This window comes from Gallus gallus, chromosome 6 (genome assembly GCF_016699485.2).
Source record: "Gallus gallus isolate bGalGal1 chromosome 6, bGalGal1.mat.broiler.GRCg7b, whole genome shotgun sequence".
NCBI lineage: Eukaryota > Metazoa > Chordata > Aves > Galliformes > Phasianidae > Gallus > Gallus gallus.
In genome coordinates, this window is record NC_052537.1 from 24,383,454 (window position 1) to 24,402,175 (window position 18,722).

The 18,722-nt window shown below is 41.5% G+C and overlaps 3 protein-coding genes across 10 annotated transcripts in view; 2 read left to right on the plus strand and 1 right to left on the minus strand.

The window, feature by feature from the left end:
* TAF5 (TATA-box binding protein associated factor 5) lies at positions 1-11,035 on the plus strand. Its single transcript, NM_001031235.2, has 11 exons — positions 1-527; positions 1,667-1,904; positions 3,035-3,350; positions 3,963-4,126; positions 4,567-4,702; positions 5,199-5,319; positions 6,046-6,175; positions 6,861-7,025; positions 7,412-7,589; positions 7,727-7,904; positions 9,156-11,035. The coding sequence occupies exons 1-11, from the start codon at positions 14-16 to the stop codon at positions 9,371-9,373; spliced, it is 2,358 nt and encodes a 785-aa protein (NP_001026406.1). The 5' UTR covers positions 1-13; the 3' UTR covers positions 9,374-11,035.
* On the minus strand, positions 8,282-15,406 carry USMG5 (up-regulated during skeletal muscle growth 5 homolog (mouse)). Of its 3 annotated transcripts, none has more exons than NM_001252029.2 (5): positions 14,725-14,779; positions 14,141-14,174; positions 12,931-13,028; positions 12,748-12,843; positions 8,282-12,214 (listed from the first exon to the last, which is right to left on the minus strand). In NM_001252029.2, exons 3-4 carry the CDS (start codon positions 13,015-13,017, stop codon positions 12,751-12,753), a joined length of 180 nt encoding a protein of 59 aa, NP_001238958.1. In that variant the 5' UTR covers positions 13,018-13,028; positions 14,141-14,174; positions 14,725-14,779; the 3' UTR covers positions 8,282-12,214; positions 12,748-12,750. The 3 variants fall into 3 exon arrangements, with proteins under 3 accessions (NP_001238958.1, XP_015144132.1, XP_046798900.1); XM_015288646.4 differs by having other exon boundaries at positions 12,131-12,214; positions 14,107-14,174; XM_046942944.1 differs by lacking the exons at positions 8,282-12,214; positions 12,748-12,843; positions 12,931-13,028 and having other exon boundaries at positions 14,107-14,174; positions 14,725-15,406.
* Positions 14,938-18,722, plus strand: part of PDCD11 (programmed cell death 11) — a 23,259-nt gene continuing 19,474 nt past the window's right edge. The window contains exons 1-6 of one of the 6 annotated variants that reach the window (XM_015288728.4): positions 14,938-15,132; positions 15,417-15,534; positions 16,144-16,275; positions 16,456-16,623; positions 17,517-17,678; positions 18,355-18,478. In XM_015288728.4, the coding sequence (XP_015144214.2) occupies positions 15,427-15,534; positions 16,144-16,275; positions 16,456-16,623; positions 17,517-17,678; positions 18,355-18,478 (694 nt within the window). In that variant the 5' untranslated portion in view covers positions 14,938-15,132; positions 15,417-15,426. The remainder of the gene's footprint in view (positions 15,133-15,416; positions 15,535-16,143; positions 16,276-16,455; positions 16,624-17,516; positions 17,679-18,354; positions 18,479-18,722) is intronic. The other 5 variants (XM_015288727.4, XM_015288729.4, XM_004942261.5 and 2 more) reach the window with 5 other exon arrangements.

Here is an 18,722-nt window from a genome sequence, read left to right on the forward strand (position 1 = left end):
GGGGCGATGCAAGATGGCGGCGGTACCTGAGGAGCCGGCGGAGGTTGTCGCGGTGAAGCCGGACCCAGAGGCGGGAACGCCGCCGCAGCCCCCCGCCGCTCCCCCCGCTACCGCCGCTCCCCCCGCTCCCTCGGCCGCGGCGGCGGAGGGGGAGACGGCGGGGAGCGCCGGGGACGCGTCGTCCGCTAAGCCCTCGGCACCGGGCCCGGCCGCCTCCCCGGCGGCGTTGGACCGGCAGACGCTGGTGGCCGTGCTGCAGTTCCTGCGGCGCAGCAACCTCCGAGAGTCCGAGGAGATCCTGCGTCGCGAAGCCCGCCTGCTCGGCGAGGACCTCGGAGCCGCCGCCCTCAGCCCCGCCGGTGCCGGGCTCCCGGGAGCCTCGGGGGGAGAGGGGGATGCCAGCAGCAGCGAGGCGCTGCTCAGCCGGGTCACCGCCGCCGCCGCCATCGCGATAGGAAGCAGCGTCGCCCCCGTCGCCTCTTCCAGCCCGGGGGTGGCGGCAGCGACCGCAGTGCCACCGGGGAAAGGTGAGACCCGCTCGGCAGCTGCGGGAGGGGTTCCGCCGGGAGGGACTCGGTGTGTCTCCCGCTGTCTCGGGGCTGAGGCTCCTCCGGGGACAGATGAGGCTGCACCCCAGCCCTCGGGGAGATCAGTGGTTCTGGCAGTCCCCCATGCAACTCCAGAAGAGATTGTGATTTTGGGGTGCACCTTCTCAGAAGAGGGGACCAAGGATAGGGTGTCTGTTTTACTTGCTGGGACCGCTGTCGGAGTGAAAGGTGCTTCCCGTTGTCTTTGTGTACCGTTTCGAGAGCATCATGAGAGGCTGAAGATTCTCTTTGTAGTTAGAGGTGATGGCTGCAGGCATGATGCCAGAGCCCCGATGTACAAGCTGCTGCATTTTAAAGAAAGAGCAATAGGGTACTCGTGGAGAAGGTTTTATGCATTTCTACTGCAAGCTGACAGCAGCTTTAGATGTTCTTCAGATAATGCGAGCGTAATAAATTTTAATGAAGATATTCTGTGGGGCAGCTTTACGTAGTATTGGAAGTGTCTCAGGAACTTATATGTCTGAATGGCAGTAAGGGTACAATATGAGATCAACTTGTTCCTGGCATCACCTGATAGGAGATACGTATATATTAAGATAGAAGACCAAGAGATGGAAGTGTTAAATGACTGCTATGACAGTGTTAGGAAGTGACAAAAAGTCACTGCCCTGTAATGGCTGTGTAGTGGTCTTGGTAAATTGTTCACTCGATTAACTTAATTTGCTTGCTCAGTAGAAGCAAAATAATTATACTGATGCTATCTTACAGGCTTAAAAATATTCAGCTCCTCGTTTGACAGTGTGTAGCCCTTGCAGTGAAGAATTCTGATGCTGACACTAGCTTCTTTCCATATACCTTGTAGGCAACTTTTGGCAGGGAGGGCACAAAAAATGGCAAATGGTACTTGAAGAATCAGTTGCTGGGCTATAGTTAATGTGCCACCATCCTCTCAATTGTATCACCTAATGGTAGGGCTGAACAAGCTCAAGACAGTGTTCTGTTTTGTTCTGAGTGCCTCATCTTAGCATAGGAGTTGTTAGCCTCTGTATGTTTGCTATTTGTGTATTGCTCTTTGAGGCAGCGTTACAATCTGATGTTATATGCTAATGCTTTTGCAGTTGGAGGAGGTGTTGTGGAGGATCAGCCAGATGTGAGCGCAGTGTTGTCTGCCTACAATCAGCAGGGGGACCCAACGCTGTATGAGGAGTACTACAGTGGTTTAAAAAACTTCATTGAGTGTTCCCTAGACTGTCATCGAGCCGAATTGTCTCAGCTGTTTTATCCTCTCTTTGTGCACATGTACTTGGAGTTGGTCTACAATCAACATGAGAGTGAAGCTAAGTCTTTTTTTGAAAGGTAAGTGGTTTTAATTTGTGTAATTTCATTACGTGATGTTTTCTGCTTTGATTAAGTCTGTAAGCTGTAGTGGCTGGCATAGGTGTGTGTATGTGCATATATACATATACAAACACGTGTTCTTTGGTAATGCTGAAGGGACTTACAATCTGTGGATTGCTGTAATTGTTAATCCTTTTCCGACCTCCAGAATTAGAAAGATGTGCAAACTCCATGCTTTTGAACTGTACACATGCAGATTTTAATGGTGTTTCTGTTGAGGTGGTGGGTTCCTTGCTGCGAAGTATCAGTGAAGAGATGCTGCTGCTTTAGGGAAAGATTGTGGGCTCATTTCCTAGCACTTGAAAGTTGCACTGAGATCCAAAGCAGTGCAGTCTATAAACATATACTAATATCATAGTATGTATATTTAAATTCTTCTAAGATTAAAGGAAATAATTTATCATTAATCTACATTTTTCTGTGCTCTTACTGTGTTTCACATCTTTATCATTTGAGGATAAGTTTAAATTTAATTTGTATTCTGGGATCAGACCAAATATGAAACATTTCAACCTATGTTTATCTCTCAAATATGATAAGAAAAAAAGATTCTTTAAATAGTTAAAATGTTCCCTGCCATGGGTATTTTATGCATGATTTGAATTAAAAATGGAAACTTATTTTCTCTAGATGTATGTCAGCTATTAGATAATGTGAGTGGAAAGTGAGGAATGTATTCATTGTTAAATGTGCATATTCATGTATCAATTATGAACACATCCAGGTAGTCTTACCTAATAAGAAATGCCTTGTACTTTATGGTAGCACAAATTGAAATTTCATTTGTGTAAATAGATGTACTAGTGTAACTATTTACTGCAGGCAATAACCCTTTGTGCATATGCATTTCTGTATACTCTCTTCATCTTGGTTTTTTTTAACTCTTGATTAATTTTACTGTGTACAGTAAGCCACTGATTCCTTGGGGAAGAAATTTTATTTCAGCAGAAAGATCATTTCATGTATAGTTATGTGAGGACCCTTTGGAAGCTACTGTGTTTCATGTTAAAATGATGTAATTAAGTGTGCACTTAGGAGATAATATTTTCCTAATAAATCTTTTGCCACATGTTAAATTATTTCAATAGATTTCATGGGGATCAGGAATGTTACTACCAAGATGACCTCCGTGTATTATCTAGCTTAACCAAAAAAGAACACATGAAAGGTAATGAGACCATGCTGGATTTCCGAACAAGCAAGTTTGTTCTGCGTATTTCCCGTGACTCTTACCAACTCTTGAAGAGGCATCTTCAGGAAAAGCAGAACAACCAGATCTGGAACATTGTTCAGGAGCATCTCTACATTGATATTTTTGATGGAATGCCTCGTAGTAAACAACAGATAGATGCTATGGTTGGAAGCTTGGCTGGGGAGGCAAAACGAGAGGCAAATAAAGCAAAGGTAGGAGGAAAAGAATGTTGCTTTTTATTATTGAACGTTTCCAGAGTAGTTGTACTAACTATTGCTACTTGAGATCTTAAAAGACAACATGAACATAGTAAAGGAAGAGTTCTGTACAAATAGATGTTATCAGGAGTAGAGAAATCAAAATGTGATCCTGAAAAGGAACTGTGAGAGACAACTCTGTATTTTGTTTGCTGAACTAGATTTAAACTCATGATTTACTGTCTAGTTTTAAAATTGACCCATCTGGCTTCCTCTCTAGTACAGCAGCAATAGTTCTTACTTCCAGTTGTTAGTGCAAGGACTGTTGGGTAGATCTCAATAATGTAGTACCACAGTGCTGCACAAATAAATTATGTAAGCTGTAGGGATTTTGCTTTGGGGAAGCACTAAGAGGTGGTGGGAGAGCTCACAGTTGTCCAGATCAATTGTTGGGTAAAACAGCAGAACATGTATTACACTTGTGACAGGCTAATCAGTAATGAATGCAGTAGCGTTAAACTTAGTAGAACTGTCCCTTTCAGACTGCTGTTTGGAGTCTGATAAAAAATTAGTTTTCAGTAAGAGCAACAGTTACCATTATGTCATACATACCTTATTGGCTTGCAGGTTTTCTTTGGCTTACTGAAAGAACCAGAGTTTGATGTGCCTTTGGATGATGAAGATGAAGAAGGAGAAAACGAGGAAGGAAAACCAAAGAAGAAAAAAGCTAAAAGAGACAGTGTAGGGTCAAAAAGTAAAAAACAAGACCCTAATGCTCCTCCTCAAAACAGGTACCAAGGGAATGATGTGTAGAGAGCTCTTGTTAAATCCAGCATTATCATGCCAAATGTGCAATGCTGGTCACATGATGTTTTTAGCTCTGTCCATTTCAGCTGTAGACAGCTTTAGCCATAAGACTTCAAGGGAGGTAATGCAAAACTGAGCATATAACTTTCTGTTTTTGCCCTTCACATCAATCTAGATTTCCCTTGGTTTTATCTGGTTACTCCCTAGTCTTTTTAATCCAGACTCAATTAGTTACCTTGTTTCATTACGTGTCTGGAATTCTTAAAGCTATTGCTTATTTTTCTCACCAGTCTTTCACATAGCATTTCATTCTTCCAAATTTATTTTGGTATTTGAATATTGAGGTATAGGGTTGCATGGGAAGGTTCTGCTTTCTCTCTTTAAATTGGCAATATGGAAAGTTCGTAAAAATGTGTGCTTCTAGAATTCCTCTTCCTGAGCTGAAAGACTCAGATAAACTGGATAAAGTGATGAACATGAAGGAAGCTGCCAGACGTGTGCGTCTTGGGCCAGAGTGCCTGCCTTCCATCTGTTTCTACACGTTCCTTAATGCTTATCAGGTTGGTAAAAGAGGAATTTGGGCAATATGAAGGAGGGAAAGTGCAAAGATGCAAAGTGATAAACTTCACTCTTAATAAAGAAAGAAGACAGAAGAGTTAACTTTAGTTATCAGAGTACTTGGAACATTGAAAATTCTATTTATAGACTTCCTTAAACTAATTTGCATGTTCCTTGGGTCTGCTTTGATTTTGCCTTAATTCTTTCTTTCACTTTTCCGATGTGACCCTGAGTGTATTCTACAGAATACAGTAGATAGTTTGCACCAAAATACTGGGAAGCAGTGCTGCATTGTCATCATTAACTGTGCCTCATTTATATATCTTTCTTTTTAGTGGTGCAAGAATTTGTGTGTTTATTTCAAATATGTGTTTGTCCAAACGATCCTATTTTTGTTAAATGAGTATAGTTAATCCTCTTTTTAGTGTTTAGGATTTGATAATGTTTGAAATACACTGTGAAAGATACAAACAACATCAATGGCTATTTTGTCTTCAGGGTCTAACTGCAGTGGATATTACAGATGACTCCAGCATGATTGTAGGAGGCTTTGCTGACTCTACAGTCAGAGTGTGGTCCGTGACTCCAAAAAAGCTACGTAGTGTGAAAGCAGCAGCAGGTAATTAAGTAAAAAAAATTTAATGTGAGTGTGTATTGTTTGTGTCACGTGTGTTTTGTGTGAACAGAAAAGTATGTCTATCGGGAAGGTTGTTTTGAGCAGCTGCATGTTGTTACTTTGGAGAAACACTGCGCACAGTTGTATGATTGCATCTTATAATGATCATTAGAAAGATATATTTTTAAAGGAATGAGATATCTGGTTGTGTACACCTACTGCTAGGTAGCCTGCACACAAGTGAACAGTTCTTAGTCTTGGTGCTGAAATGAAAAGTGGTTGCAGTGTTCAGCAAATAGCCTACAGATTGAAAGTTATTTTGTGTGTAGTGGGAAGCTGTCAAAACACCTGACAAGTGTGTTTGTGCCATTTTTGAACTTTCTGGGAAAAGACATGAAAATTTTTCGTCTCAAGAAGTGTGGCTTGAAGCTAAACAGTACATACATGAGGAATAGGCTCACTGGGACTTTATCTATTATGAGTTTTTATCTATTTTGTCTATTATGAAGACTTGTGAAAGGGTGGTCATTTATGTAAAGCATTATTGTCACCTTTTACAACAGTAGAAGTATTGTAAGTGCCATTGTGTATTTTTTACCATTACCTATTTCAAGGTGCTTTGGTTCATGAGTTACTTATCACTTTTGGAGAAGATGTTATTTGTTTTCAAGGCATTTGTCTTTGAACCTTTGATATTTGTTATGATGCATGAACTTTGAAATATTGCAGACCTCAGTCTAATTGACAAAGAATCAGATGATGTCTTGGAGAGGATCATGGATGAGAAAACTGCAAGTGAGTTGAAGATTTTATATGGTCACAGTGGACCTGTCTATGGCACCAGCTTCAGTCCTGATAGGTAAAACAAAGTTTACAAGCTAATTAGTTTGCTTGTCTCGAGTCTTAATTGTATGCTATTAATGTGAACATGTTTTTAATGCAGCTTTTTCCAGAAGATTAAAGTAACTCTTGTATCTTCTTTAAAATAAAGAGATTTAAAAACATTATGTAAGCTACACAAGAGACAACCATCACAGAAATACAGCTGAGAAGTAAGCTTTGTGTGGAACATGAATATAGAGTCTATATACAGTCTACATATAATCTATAGTCTATATATAGAGTCTATTCATAATTTGTTAAGAATTAAGAAAAAGAATTCAGGGAATCTTACCATTTAGTTTAGAGTTACATTAAGATTATTTTAAAGTAATATAGTGTAGCAACTTACTGGTTTTTTTCCCCTCGTGAATGTAATTCTTAAGTGAAGACTAGCTCTTTTTTTCAGCCCCTCTGTATTTCTGTGTCATCAGAATTAATCATCAACATTCAAATGTCTTTTCTGCATGAGGACCAAGGGTTCAGTTCTTCCTGAACTGTTTATTGTTGCTTACTTCACTAAAATGCTGACTTATATGGGACATACTAAATAGTAACTGCCCAGTGGAGAGTTTTATGTATCATAGAATTGTTGCAGAGCTTATGCAATGATTACACAGTCTGTTAATTTGATATGTAATGCAATATACTTTCTCCTGTGACAGGAACTACCTGTTGTCCTGTTCTGAGGACGGTACTGTCAGATTGTGGAGCCTCCAAACATTCACGTGTCTGGTGGGATATAAAGGACACAACTATCCAGTATGGGATACACAGTTCTCTCCTTACGGGTATTACTTTGTGTCAGGGGGACATGACAGAGTGGCAAGGTAAGAACTAGATGTGTTTTCTACATGTCAGCTTTGTGGTGAATTAACCCTGAAAGTGATTATTAGCTGATATACTATAGGCTAACCTATTACTGGAAATAAATTTTATTTCACATGAATTAAAATATTAAGCAACTGTTTTAATGTATTTAATGCATTTTAATGCATCCTCCTATGTGGTCATTTAATTTAAAAAACATTTTCTCTTGTTGTTTAATAACCACGACAGAATGTTCTTTATTTCTCCCTTCCAAAAAGCATGTCCTGCTAATTCAGTAAACTTACCAGTAAGAAGCCACTCATTAATTACTTCCTTTTTTTTATTGCTGTGCAACAGATTCTGAACTTCATTAGGGCTCCCTTTATTACAAAGCTTTTCTTTTTAGACTGTGGGCAACAGATCATTACCAGCCTTTACGGATATTTGCTGGCCACCTTGCTGATGTGACGTGTACTCGATTTCACCCTAACTCCAACTACATTGCCACTGGCTCAGCAGACAGGACTGTACGGCTCTGGGATGTTTTAAATGGGAATTGTGTAAGAATATTCACTGGACATAAGGTAAAGGCACATCACCAATGTGACTTAATTCCTGTGGTGGGATTCTGAAGAGTAGCGTTCAGAACAAATACAGATTGACTGACTAAATAGTCTTAATTAGCTTGTTTGGCTTTCCTTTCTGCAAATGTCTTTTTTAGGGTCCGATTCATTCGTTGGCATTTTCTCCTAATGGACGATTCCTGGCTACTGGAGCAACAGATGGCAGAGTTCTGCTGTGGGATATTGGACATGGCTTGATGGTTGGAGAACTGAAAGGGCACACTGACACTATCTATGCGCTCCGATTCAGTAGAGATGGGGAGATTTTAGCATCAGGTAAAAGTCACTGGAAGCGAACAAGTTTCCATTGTGTTCCATCTGTATGAAGTGGGATTATGTAATGGATTCCTTAAGTCGAGGAAGACAAATCAGAGTCACTTTCTTAAGCAGAAGCAGCAAATTAAAACTAATGGTCAAGGTATTCTGGGAACTGAAGGAAAGGTGTTACACAGTTAATTGATAGTGAAGGCTGGGGCTGTGTATAGTGTTGGGGTTGTAAACTGAAGTCAGAAATACCTCTAGGGCAGACAAGAAGTGGCTGGACTTAAAGATGCTTGGGGTACTGTGATGGGAGGAGAGGTGGGGGACATGTAGCAGGACTTGAAGAGAGGGCAAGAGATAGGAAAGAAAATAAGTAATCTATAGCCTTACTGTTTGTTTGTGCTAGATTTTTAATATAAAGTTAAACATCAACAATCAGGTTTACAAGCGGTTGAACTTGTGAAGTTCGCTTGGTTTTCCTGCCTGTCCACATGGATACTCTGGTGGCTTATTTGGTAGGGCTCCTTTGTCACTGTTTTCACTCTGTGGAGGCACAGTTTCGTCTCTGTGAACCGTTGTCTTAAAATGCATTGGAATTTAGTAAATTCCAAGTTTGCTCTGTTCTGTCAACTAGTTGAAGTTAGTGAAAAAGTTCAAGTTACTGATAGAAGAAACGATGTACAGGTACTGTAAGCTGCAACCAAGTAATTTCCTTATGAAACCAGGCTAGGAATTTATTTAGTTCCCCATTCCTAACTGCAGTGCTTTAAGAATCCTGAGTGAGCCGCTACCACAGGATTGAATGCTCCCACTGCATGGTTCCTTCAGCTGACCAGTGCTCCAATGAAAGCACAGACCACTGGGCCTGCAAAATACTGGGGGTCTTTCCTCTATCAAAGAAACTATCCAAGTTTCAAAAAGAAAGTCATTAAGTGATTTAGAATCATAAGTATCTGGTGGAGTTGGCATGTAGCCCTAAGGTAGCCTTGCCTTTTCAAGTGCTGGTTGATAGAATGGAAACCCAGGTGTTCTGAGAGGTGCTTCTTTGCACTTTATCAACAGTGCATTCCTCTTAGATTACAGGTGATAGCTTTTATGTGTGCATCCACTGTGTTAAAGGCTTGTTTAAAAATGCTTCATTGCAGGATGAGGGCTTATTATTCAGTTATGAGCAATTCTGCTTTGTGAGTTTTAATTCCTATTGTGTTAACTTGCTGTCTAGCAAGGAAAAGACTTTTAAATGTTACTTTCCTTTTTCCCTTTTAGGTTCAATGGATAACACAGTTCGGCTGTGGGATGCAGTGAAAGCATTTGAAGATTTAGAAACGGATGACTTTACTACAGCCACTGGACACATAAACTTGCCTGAAAACTCACAGGACTTGTTACTAGGTACATACATGACCAAATCAACTCCAGTTGTCCACCTTCATTTTACACGCAGGAACTTGCTGCTAGCTGCAGGAGCCTACAGTTCACAGTAGATCAGGAAGACGTAAGACCGGCTGTGCCAAGTTGTCGCAGCAGTGACCTCAGGATGTGAGATGAAGAGGAATGTCTCGTATGGGTGGACTTCACTAGTCCATTGCAGGAAAAACAAAACTATGTAAACTAACTCAAGCCAACGTCTTCTCTGTTCTGCTCTCATAATTCACATATTCTGCTCTCACAGTTTGAAAATGCTGGAGATTGACAAGACAATGTGAGTTTAAAGGAAGGAATTGTTTCATGGTGCTTTTGATAAATGTATACATATGTGCGTATATGTATATATATATATATATATACACACACTTATGTATATGAAAATGGCTGTCTCTTCTTAGAGATGGTATTGAGCTCTGCTGAAACTTCTGGAAAGTTAACAGCCTTGCTGTGTTCTCAAATGATTTTTTTTTAAAGCACTTAATGTACGGTTTGCTAATGTTTTAATCAGTCTCAAACGCAGGTAAAAACTTCACTCAGAAAAGGAGAATGTAGTTTAACTCACTGTAGCCTGGGCTGGGCAACAGTTATGGTGAGAATATTACAGCAACAAATAGGGCATTGAAAGAATAAGCCCAACAGGCAGAGGCCTGTGGGGAACTGCAGAAAAGTTACATGTAGTTTTTATGAATTTAAGTACCAAGTCCTGAAAAGATTTCAAACTTCTGTGCTCTTTTGAGGTATTAGAAATGCAGATCTTGTTATTCTGTTCTGACAAGTAGCTGCTGCTGTGTGATAAGCAACACAAATTGCAATGTGAATTCTTTGGAGGGATAGTTTGGGGGAAAGGGACAACTGACATGCACCCAATCTTTAAAACAGTATACTTAAACCTTCATATGTTTTCTTAGATTTGAAGAGCTTCAAAAACCTGCATCCTTTTAGCATACAGTTTAATACATCACACCGTAAAACTAGTGAAGGATCAAGAAATTGAAACATAATTGCAGAGCAAAAAGCTTAATCAGTCATCAGTATACTATCAGTTTGCTTTTGAAAGGCCGGCTTGTCTGCTGGTGTGACAATTGCCACCCAAAAAAAGACCCTGCTGTACTCCAGTAAGTCTTGCTGGACAACCAGTAAAGCTCAGAGCTTCTAAGAAAAAGTAAAACATACAAAACACTGGGAGGATAGACCTTGTTTTGGGATCTATGAATGGGATCACCACCAAAGGAAAGGCCTTTAAAGATCTTTTACAAGCTACATACAGGGAAATCTCAGTTTGTATTCCGTTACTTGCAGTAAGGGCTCAGCCACTTAAGCAATCTGCTGGCTCTCTACTGAAGATGCAGAAAACCAAGACTTGACATTTCTAAAGTAAACAAAGAACTACCTCCTATCTCATCTTTTTTCTGACTAAGCCTTGGAGTAAAGGGGCATTAGGGGCATTAAATGTCAAAATAAGGGTGGAAAATTCGTAAGGAAGCTAATTGGGAAACTTTCTTTAAAACTATACTATTATGGATTTTATCTGTAAAGGTACATCAAAATTTCCTAGCACTCAATACGACCAGCTGGATTTAAGTAACATTGTAGTGAATCAAGCAAGTTACCTAAAAGCATGTACAGCTTTGAGAGCTTGAAGAAAACAGTGCTGCATTCTGCCTTTTTATTTTGTACAGTTTTATACTTTTGATAGTATAATAAATACTAAAACCACATAGCTTGTGTCTGTAGACTGTATGTTGGAAGAAGATGCTTTCTTTCCTTGACAGCTGCAGCGGATGTGAGAGCAGTGCTTTCAAAAGTGAGTACTCTGCTAGGAGAAACAAAGTAGTTCAGCAGTTGATGACTGGTTGTTGAACTTACAGTTAGAATTAAATACGTGTGATACATTTTAGCCAAATGGATGTATTACACTGTTACAACAATTATTGTTCGGCTGGAAAGTCATAAAGGGCAGAGGCTGTTGATGTAAACCAACAGAAAGACTAGATTTATTCAGAAGGATGGCTTTAATAATAAATTAAGGATGGAGGGAGAGCACAAGAACCTCGTGTAATTTCCTCTGACCTACACTCTCTTTGCCAGTAACCATGCTTACCTCCTCATAGTGTTTGCTTTTTTTTTTTTGCCTCATGCTTTTGCAGCACAGGTCCCAGCTCCAACCCTCGTTGCTGGTGACCTTCCAAGAAGCACTGTGCTATGTAATCATCTTCATCTAAGGAACTGAATTTTACTGAACTTTGTTGTAGAAAGACAGTGGGTAGAGAACATGATATACCACCTTTAGCAGTGGGCAGAGCTGGCTGTATATACAGGTCAACATTTTGAGAAAGTAAGGAACGCGTGCTAAGATTTGATCTCTCTATGGTGGGATGTTTTCACTCAAAATCAGAAAGATTCTACATGAAATACAGGCAACAGAGGCTACAGTTGACTGCCATTCTGCATTGCATTATCATTAGTAAAGTAATGGTTTCCATGTAAGCTAGTAGCTGGAAGTGTAAAAAAAAAAAAGCGAGTAAGCAGCACAACCAAGTAATTGCAAGCCATGCAAGTTTACTGCTGTCCACTATGACACTTGGCAACATAGAGATGCTTTGAGCAGCTGTAAGCTCTGCGCTTGCTAAGATCATGCTGCTGAGATCTTTCCTAAATCACTACCAAGTGCTCAGGTCATTTTAAGATGTGTTACAACAGCAAATGAGATGAAATACTCAGCTACTCCATCTCCACCACAAATTATTTTTGAAATAGGAAGAAGTACCCCACTTGTGCTTCTTTGCACCATGTCACTTTTTCAATAAAGCAAATAATTGTTTATATTTTATTAGCCATCAAAGGACATCAGCTTCCTTTACATTGACACAGATTGGCGCTTCAGACATGCCAGAAACCTGCCAAGAGATGAGAGCAAACATATTAGTACTACTGTGCAAGGCTTGCTATTTGAGCAGCATTAATCTCTTCTTAGTTATTAATTGTATCTGAGAATTCTAAGTCATTGACTGTTACTTTATTATTTCAATAATCAACAAAGCAATAGTAGCAATAGTTATTTATTTTTACAGCAAAAGGATACATCATAGGCACATACTGTGCAGGCAAAACCTGATACACCTACATATAACATGCATCCATTCCTCCTTCCTTGCTTACTCTGCATGAGAATCCCTAACCCTGTTTGGCATGTCTGAAGAAGAATAGTAGTAACCCATGATTGCTGTAGACCCCAGTAACAACATAATTTGTCCAGAATTTCCCCCCCCAAAAAATGACACTAAACCATAATTAAGGTTTAAAACTGCGCACAGAATTCACATGCCTGTGTTTCTCCTCCTAATTATGTTTTGTTATTAGCAGTTTCTTTGTCACTCCTTCTTCCCGGGCTGGAATTGAATCATTTTCTGGAAGAACACTGGCCACTTACCATTTACTTATCTGCCACAGCAGGAGTCTTCTTTTTAGGTCTAAGCTTGAAATACAAGACGAGCATTGCAATGCCTGTATACGTTGCTATTACATACTGTAAAAAAAAAAAAGTGTTTACTGTCAGTCTAGAACTCAGAAAACATCATAGTTATTAGACTACAAAAATTGCCATTATACATACGTTCCTCCTGCCTGTGATGGTATAGGAATTGAAGTACTTCTGAAATCCAGTGAACTGGTGTTGAGATCCTGAGTCGTGGCCAGCCATGGTTGCTGGTTCTAACAAGCAGTACAAGGCAGTTAATGAGTTTCACAGTCAGTTGGACAGGATCAATAGAAGATCAAACTGCTGTGCTTAGTTCTTCTACTGACAGCTATTTACACTTCCATTTTCAGCACATTTAACATACTACATATACATGAACAGGCACATGCAGAGCAGTGCATCTTAAAAGACAAGAAAATAAGGGGCTCTGAAAGGGAGATCACTTCCAACTTTCCAGAGTTCATAGAACAGAAATTAAATACGTAAAAAGTAGTTGTTATCATTGTACAGACATAAAGAAATATTCCTCAAAAAAACCTGCCAGTCCTGCCTACACAACAATTCAGTACAATTTTCTAGAAGCTATTCAGGAATTTGCAATACTTAATTAAAATTACTCTTCCTAAGCTCAGCTAGGGAACAGCTTCAATTGCACATCCAAAAGCTCAGCAGTGACCCGATTCAGGCAAGACCACTGCTCCATTTTGCAATTCAAAATGCTGTATTGCAACTTCCAGGCTATATTAGAATACAAGTATTTGGTCATTAAGACCTGCCCTGCTCACAATTGTACATTACTATCATATCCTACTTGACCAGATCAGGATAAAACACGTATTTCTACTCAGTTTTCAGCTATACCAGCAAGCCAACTGAGGCAACTATGGGACCTTGTAAGTGTTTCCACAGATACAGTGAAATCACCAAGCACCTGAGGGCACAACTTTGCATTTTGTCTGCATCTAGACCAAAATTTCAGGTCTACTGCAAGAGGCCAGTTAACACAACAGCCTACCAAACATAGAGGAGCATACTTGCAGAATCACTCAGTAGCTGATGCTGGCACATCTGGAGATGACATAGTCCAACCCCAACCTGATCAAAGCAGGGTCACTCATGAACTTGTCATTAGGTTTTGAGTATCTCCAGAGATGGAGGCTCCACAAACACCCTGGAGAGCCTGTTTCAGTGTCTGACCTTCCTTACAGCACAAGAGATTTTAATGCTTAGAGATATCTTTTCTAAGAGTATCCTTCTCTTACACTTTAGTTTTATACTTAGGGCAGATACTTTGTTTACTCTATACCTCACCTCAACAGAAGCACATATGCCACACGTTACCTACCAAGCTTGGCAGAGATGCTGTAGCCACCGGCACCCTGTAAAATAGATATCAGGAATGGGTGTAGCTGGTTCTGCAGTCATGAACACAACCCTTGCACAAACCCGATCCTGTAACACCTCTGCTAAGTCAGGGATGCCTGCTTGCACCAGCTGATGGTGAAAGAGCAAAAACTCTCAAAGAAACCTCCCCAGACATTTGCAGCAGAAGATTTGGAAAACTAACCTCATCTTTTAGCTACACAAGGCCAAAGCAAAACCCTGGAGAAGAGCCACTGGGAACCTTCCGAGGGCGGCTCAGAGCCCAGACAACGCAACACAAGCTTTTATTTTCAGAAGAGCTCTCTGCCCTCGACCTGCCCCTCACAGGTGCTGGTTCAGAACACCGCGGCCCCAGCGCTGCCTCACCAAGGACCGGAGACCGGGAGGCGGCACAGCGGCTGAAGGTCGCGAGCGCCCTTGAAAACAGCCACAGTCCAACACTACATACAGCCGCCCTCCCACCCAGCAGCAGAGCCCCCCAGAAAGAGCAGGAGACAGAGACCCAGGCCAGATAGGCTCCCTCCCGCCGCGGTCACCCCCAAGCACCTCAGCAACCTCCTTCTTCACTGCCTCGCTCTGCCCTTCTTCAGCGCCCTCCCACAAGATGGCGGGCGCCCACTTGCGCGCGCAGCCACCGCGCAGCGCACTTATTGGCTGTCCACGGAAGCAGGACGCTTCCTCCATCCCGCCCCCCCGCCCGGTCTTAAGGATGGCCCGACACTTCCGCCCGCCCTTTAACCTTTGCCCTTCTCCTGGAGTACTGCTTCCGGGGGCGCGGGGAGAGCGGCACTCGTGAGGTTTGGAGTGGTGCGAGTGGCGGCGTTGAGGCCGGGCCTGGGGTGGGCAGTCCGGGTCTCTGTGGGCTGAGCGGTGCGGTCCGGTCTGTACCAGCGGCTGCGGAAGGTGTTTGCTGCTTACCGCGCCTGGCTGGACTTTCATTGTAGGCTTCCTTGGGTAAAGAGGCGTTAGGTGCTTGACAGACCGCTTTAAATGTGACTAATTAGTCATATAAAGCGCGTGTTTAGATGGGCCCTTGTAATACTTCAGCGTAGTGAAATATCAGATACGTTGTGAGCTTTTTGTTTTTCCTCACTGGCTGCCTGGAAAGCAGCCGTCTGGATTTTTTTCATAGTTTTTTTTTTTTTTTTTGATAATTCAGCCTTATACCTTCTGAGTGTTTGTGAGCGACAAGTCTAACAGCTGCACGTTTAACTTCTGTTCTGTCATTGGTTCTATAGAACCGCAGGTATGGCGTCCATGGAAGAAAACTTTCCTCGAGGGGGTATCCAGAAGAAGCCCACAGAGACAACAGGAAAAAAAGCAAAGCCAAAGTTTGAGCAGGATAACTTGTTTGATGTATGTCATTTGCATGTTCTTGAGTAAGCCTTAGGGTTTTACACACTGTCAGAGTATGACCTAAAATCCTTCCCACCCCTTACTTCTATAGTAATGTATAGAAGAGACTTCCATAAAGAGATAACTGCTGGCACCCTCCTTGCTTCTGATCTCTTAAAGATTCCGGATATCTGATATGTGTTGAATGGGACGTCAGGGAATTTAAATGAAAATTACCAGCAGATGTTGAACAAGCATCTGGTGCTGAGATACTTGCATTGTTCCACTAGATTTGTTGCATTTGGACAAACTAAGTTTGGTCTTTCTCTGTTCCGTGGAGCACGGTGCAGTTTGCTTTACTGCTTCTCTCTGCTCCCATGCTTCATGGGAGTCATGAAACTCTCTGCTCCCGTGGTTCATGGGTTCATGAAAGATTGACCTCAGCCTAAAAGGTGATATTTTAGAAGACTCCCATGAAGGCATAGAGAAATAATCATGCTTATTTCCTTTTTTTCTCCAATCTTGTGTTTTCATCTAATTTTATTCCTGACAGTTGAGTTCTGCCTTAACATAATGTTCATCTTGTTATCTACTTTTCTTCTTTTCCTCTCTGCTTACAATCTAATTTAGGTTCACCATGAAGAACAAACGCAGAAAAGAAAAAGGAGTGAAGGGGATCATAGGAAGCAGAAAAAGTTCAAGGCAGACATAAAAGCTCCTGCTAAAGACATTGCTATTAGCATTGAACCACTCACAATTAAGGTTTGTGGATAAATGTTTTATTTTGTGTGTCTCTCTTAATGAGCTTGGTAGAAATGCTCTGTTTTCCTTCAGTAAAACTTGTAACACACAGCAGCAATTCAGGACGGAAATGTGTCTACCACATTATTATCACTGACTTGCCAAGGTAACCACTGTGTGCTGTTCTTTCTGTTTTCCCAGGAGCTCTGTGAGGGGATGCTGTTCCTTGGTTGTATAAAAGAGGTCACTGTCTTTGAGCTGGTCATCAGCTTGCCCAATGGACTTACAGGATTTGTGCCTGTCACGCACATCAGTGATGCCTATAGCGAATTGTTGAGCAAGCAAGTGACCCAAGGGGAGCTGCTGGAGGTGAGTCTGTGGGTCAGGGCTGTGATTTCTGTCTGGGAGCTAGGGGAAATTAACTCAGAATCAACCCTGAAGACTTGCTTAGGAGCCTAATTTCTTGTGTCTCGCAGATAGCTTAAGTTTGTTTGCCTGCAGCAGCTTAGCCTTGGTTAAATATTGCATGAACTTCATAGACAGCCTGTTAAACTTGGATAGATTTGTGCTTTCTTTTTGCAGCAGTGGCTAACTACTGATCCTTGGCTGTAGGCAGTTAAGTGAGGAAGTTAGTGAAATGGTTGGAAGATGATGTGAAGATGCCATTGTCTCTCAGAGAGCTTGTGAGGAATAGTGTGGTCCTGATAATTTTGTTGTGTTTCTGCATACAATGTTCTGCTGCATAGGGCTAATGTATATTTTCTCTGAGCCCAGCTATTTCAAACAGTATTTTTAGTTTCCTGATAATGCAGCTTCTTGGAAAGAAAGAGGATGGAGCAGTCTGCTACTCCATCTATCCATTGTCAGCTCTCCCTAAGTTGTTGTGGAATATACAACGTGCTGGATGCTAGCCAGTTAGTGGCGATGTTTTTCTTTGTTGAAGAGGGTGGTGAGGTTGGTGTCTCTCTCTGAAGATGTCCTTTGGTCCTCAGCTGCAACATCTTGGCTCTGTCCTGCCTGGTATTTCTATTTAAGCAAAGCTTAGCAGACTTTCTAGTATGTAGTGTTGTCCCTGCCGTTATATTGAGATTGTGGTGTTTGTGATATTTCCAGCCTTTTATTGTAGCGTTGTCAGAGACTGACGACTTTCCTAAGAAGTTTAGATTTCAAAAGCTCCTTCAATAACAATGTCTGGCCTTCTTGCATAATTTTGTATTGTCATATTTGTATGCTTGCTTACTTTTGTTTATGTTTCTGGGCAGGACTTGAATTCTCTCTCAGACCTGTATTCTCCAGGGATGCTGGTCAGATGCATTGTGACCAGTGTTGAGAAAAGTGCTGATGGACGTCGGAGTATCAAATTGTCCATCAACCCTAAAAGCGTCAACAAAGGTCTGAGTGCATCAGCACTAACGTCAGGCATGGTATGTGTTCTCAGCCTTTCTAGCCTTTTGAGGTGCTTCTTTCAGTGCGTAAGTGGAACACCTCATTTTGTCCTTGTATGTGATCAGAACAGAACAGGAAGCTGCCCCCACCAGGGGAATAGATCTGGGGGGGAGAGGGCAATATTGGATCTTGGTTATGTTCCTACAGGCTGTCGCCCATGAAACCTATTCATCTGATTTAGTTATTTGTTTATTTATTTTGGTGGGGAGAGTGGGGAAGGAATGCAAATTATGCAATTCTCAATTCTCTCTGCGTAAGTTTGTTGTTTATGCAGAGGGTAGTATTTAACAGCCTATCTCATGGAGGTGCGTGGTTGTTTAATTTTTGTGTTTCCAGCTTTATGATTGCAGGCTTGTGTCTGCAGTTAGAGCACCTGCTATATTTGAGCATTCCATTTCTATTTTTATTTTTATCCTACTTGTCTATTAACTCCATACGTACATAACTGGACAAGGATAGAGTTCAGACCCCCACTGCCAGGTGAGCTATCTAGTAAAAAAAGAATGTTGCATTCATTCTTTGCTCTGCAAACCCATTCTCTGGCCTCGTGAAACAAGTGGGTACTTGTGTGGTAAATCTCTCATCAAAGGTGCATTCTCTGCAGACTCAGCTGTTTCTTCATATTACTGAATTGTAATGCTTCCCTCCCAACAGCTGCTCTCTGGATTTGTGTCTAGTGTAGAAGACCATGGCTACCTCATTGATATCGGAGTTAGTGGGACTCATGCCTTCCTTCCTCATCAGAAAGCCCAAAATTACATCAAAGCAGTCAAGAGGGGTAAGTAGTATTACAAGAAGAGCTACTGAGGTTAAAATAGGTGTGGAGAATGACAGTGAGCTTCGATCCCTTTATCTATGGTGTTGGTGCACCTCAGTGAGGGTTGGGTCATGATGGAGTCTTTGCAAATTGTTGAAAACAGCAATGGCTGATAAGCAGCAAGCCACTAGATTCCCTGTTTTCTGCCAGACCATGCTGCTGTTCCAAGCCCTTTGATCCTTACTGACAGTAGACCTCACTTTGA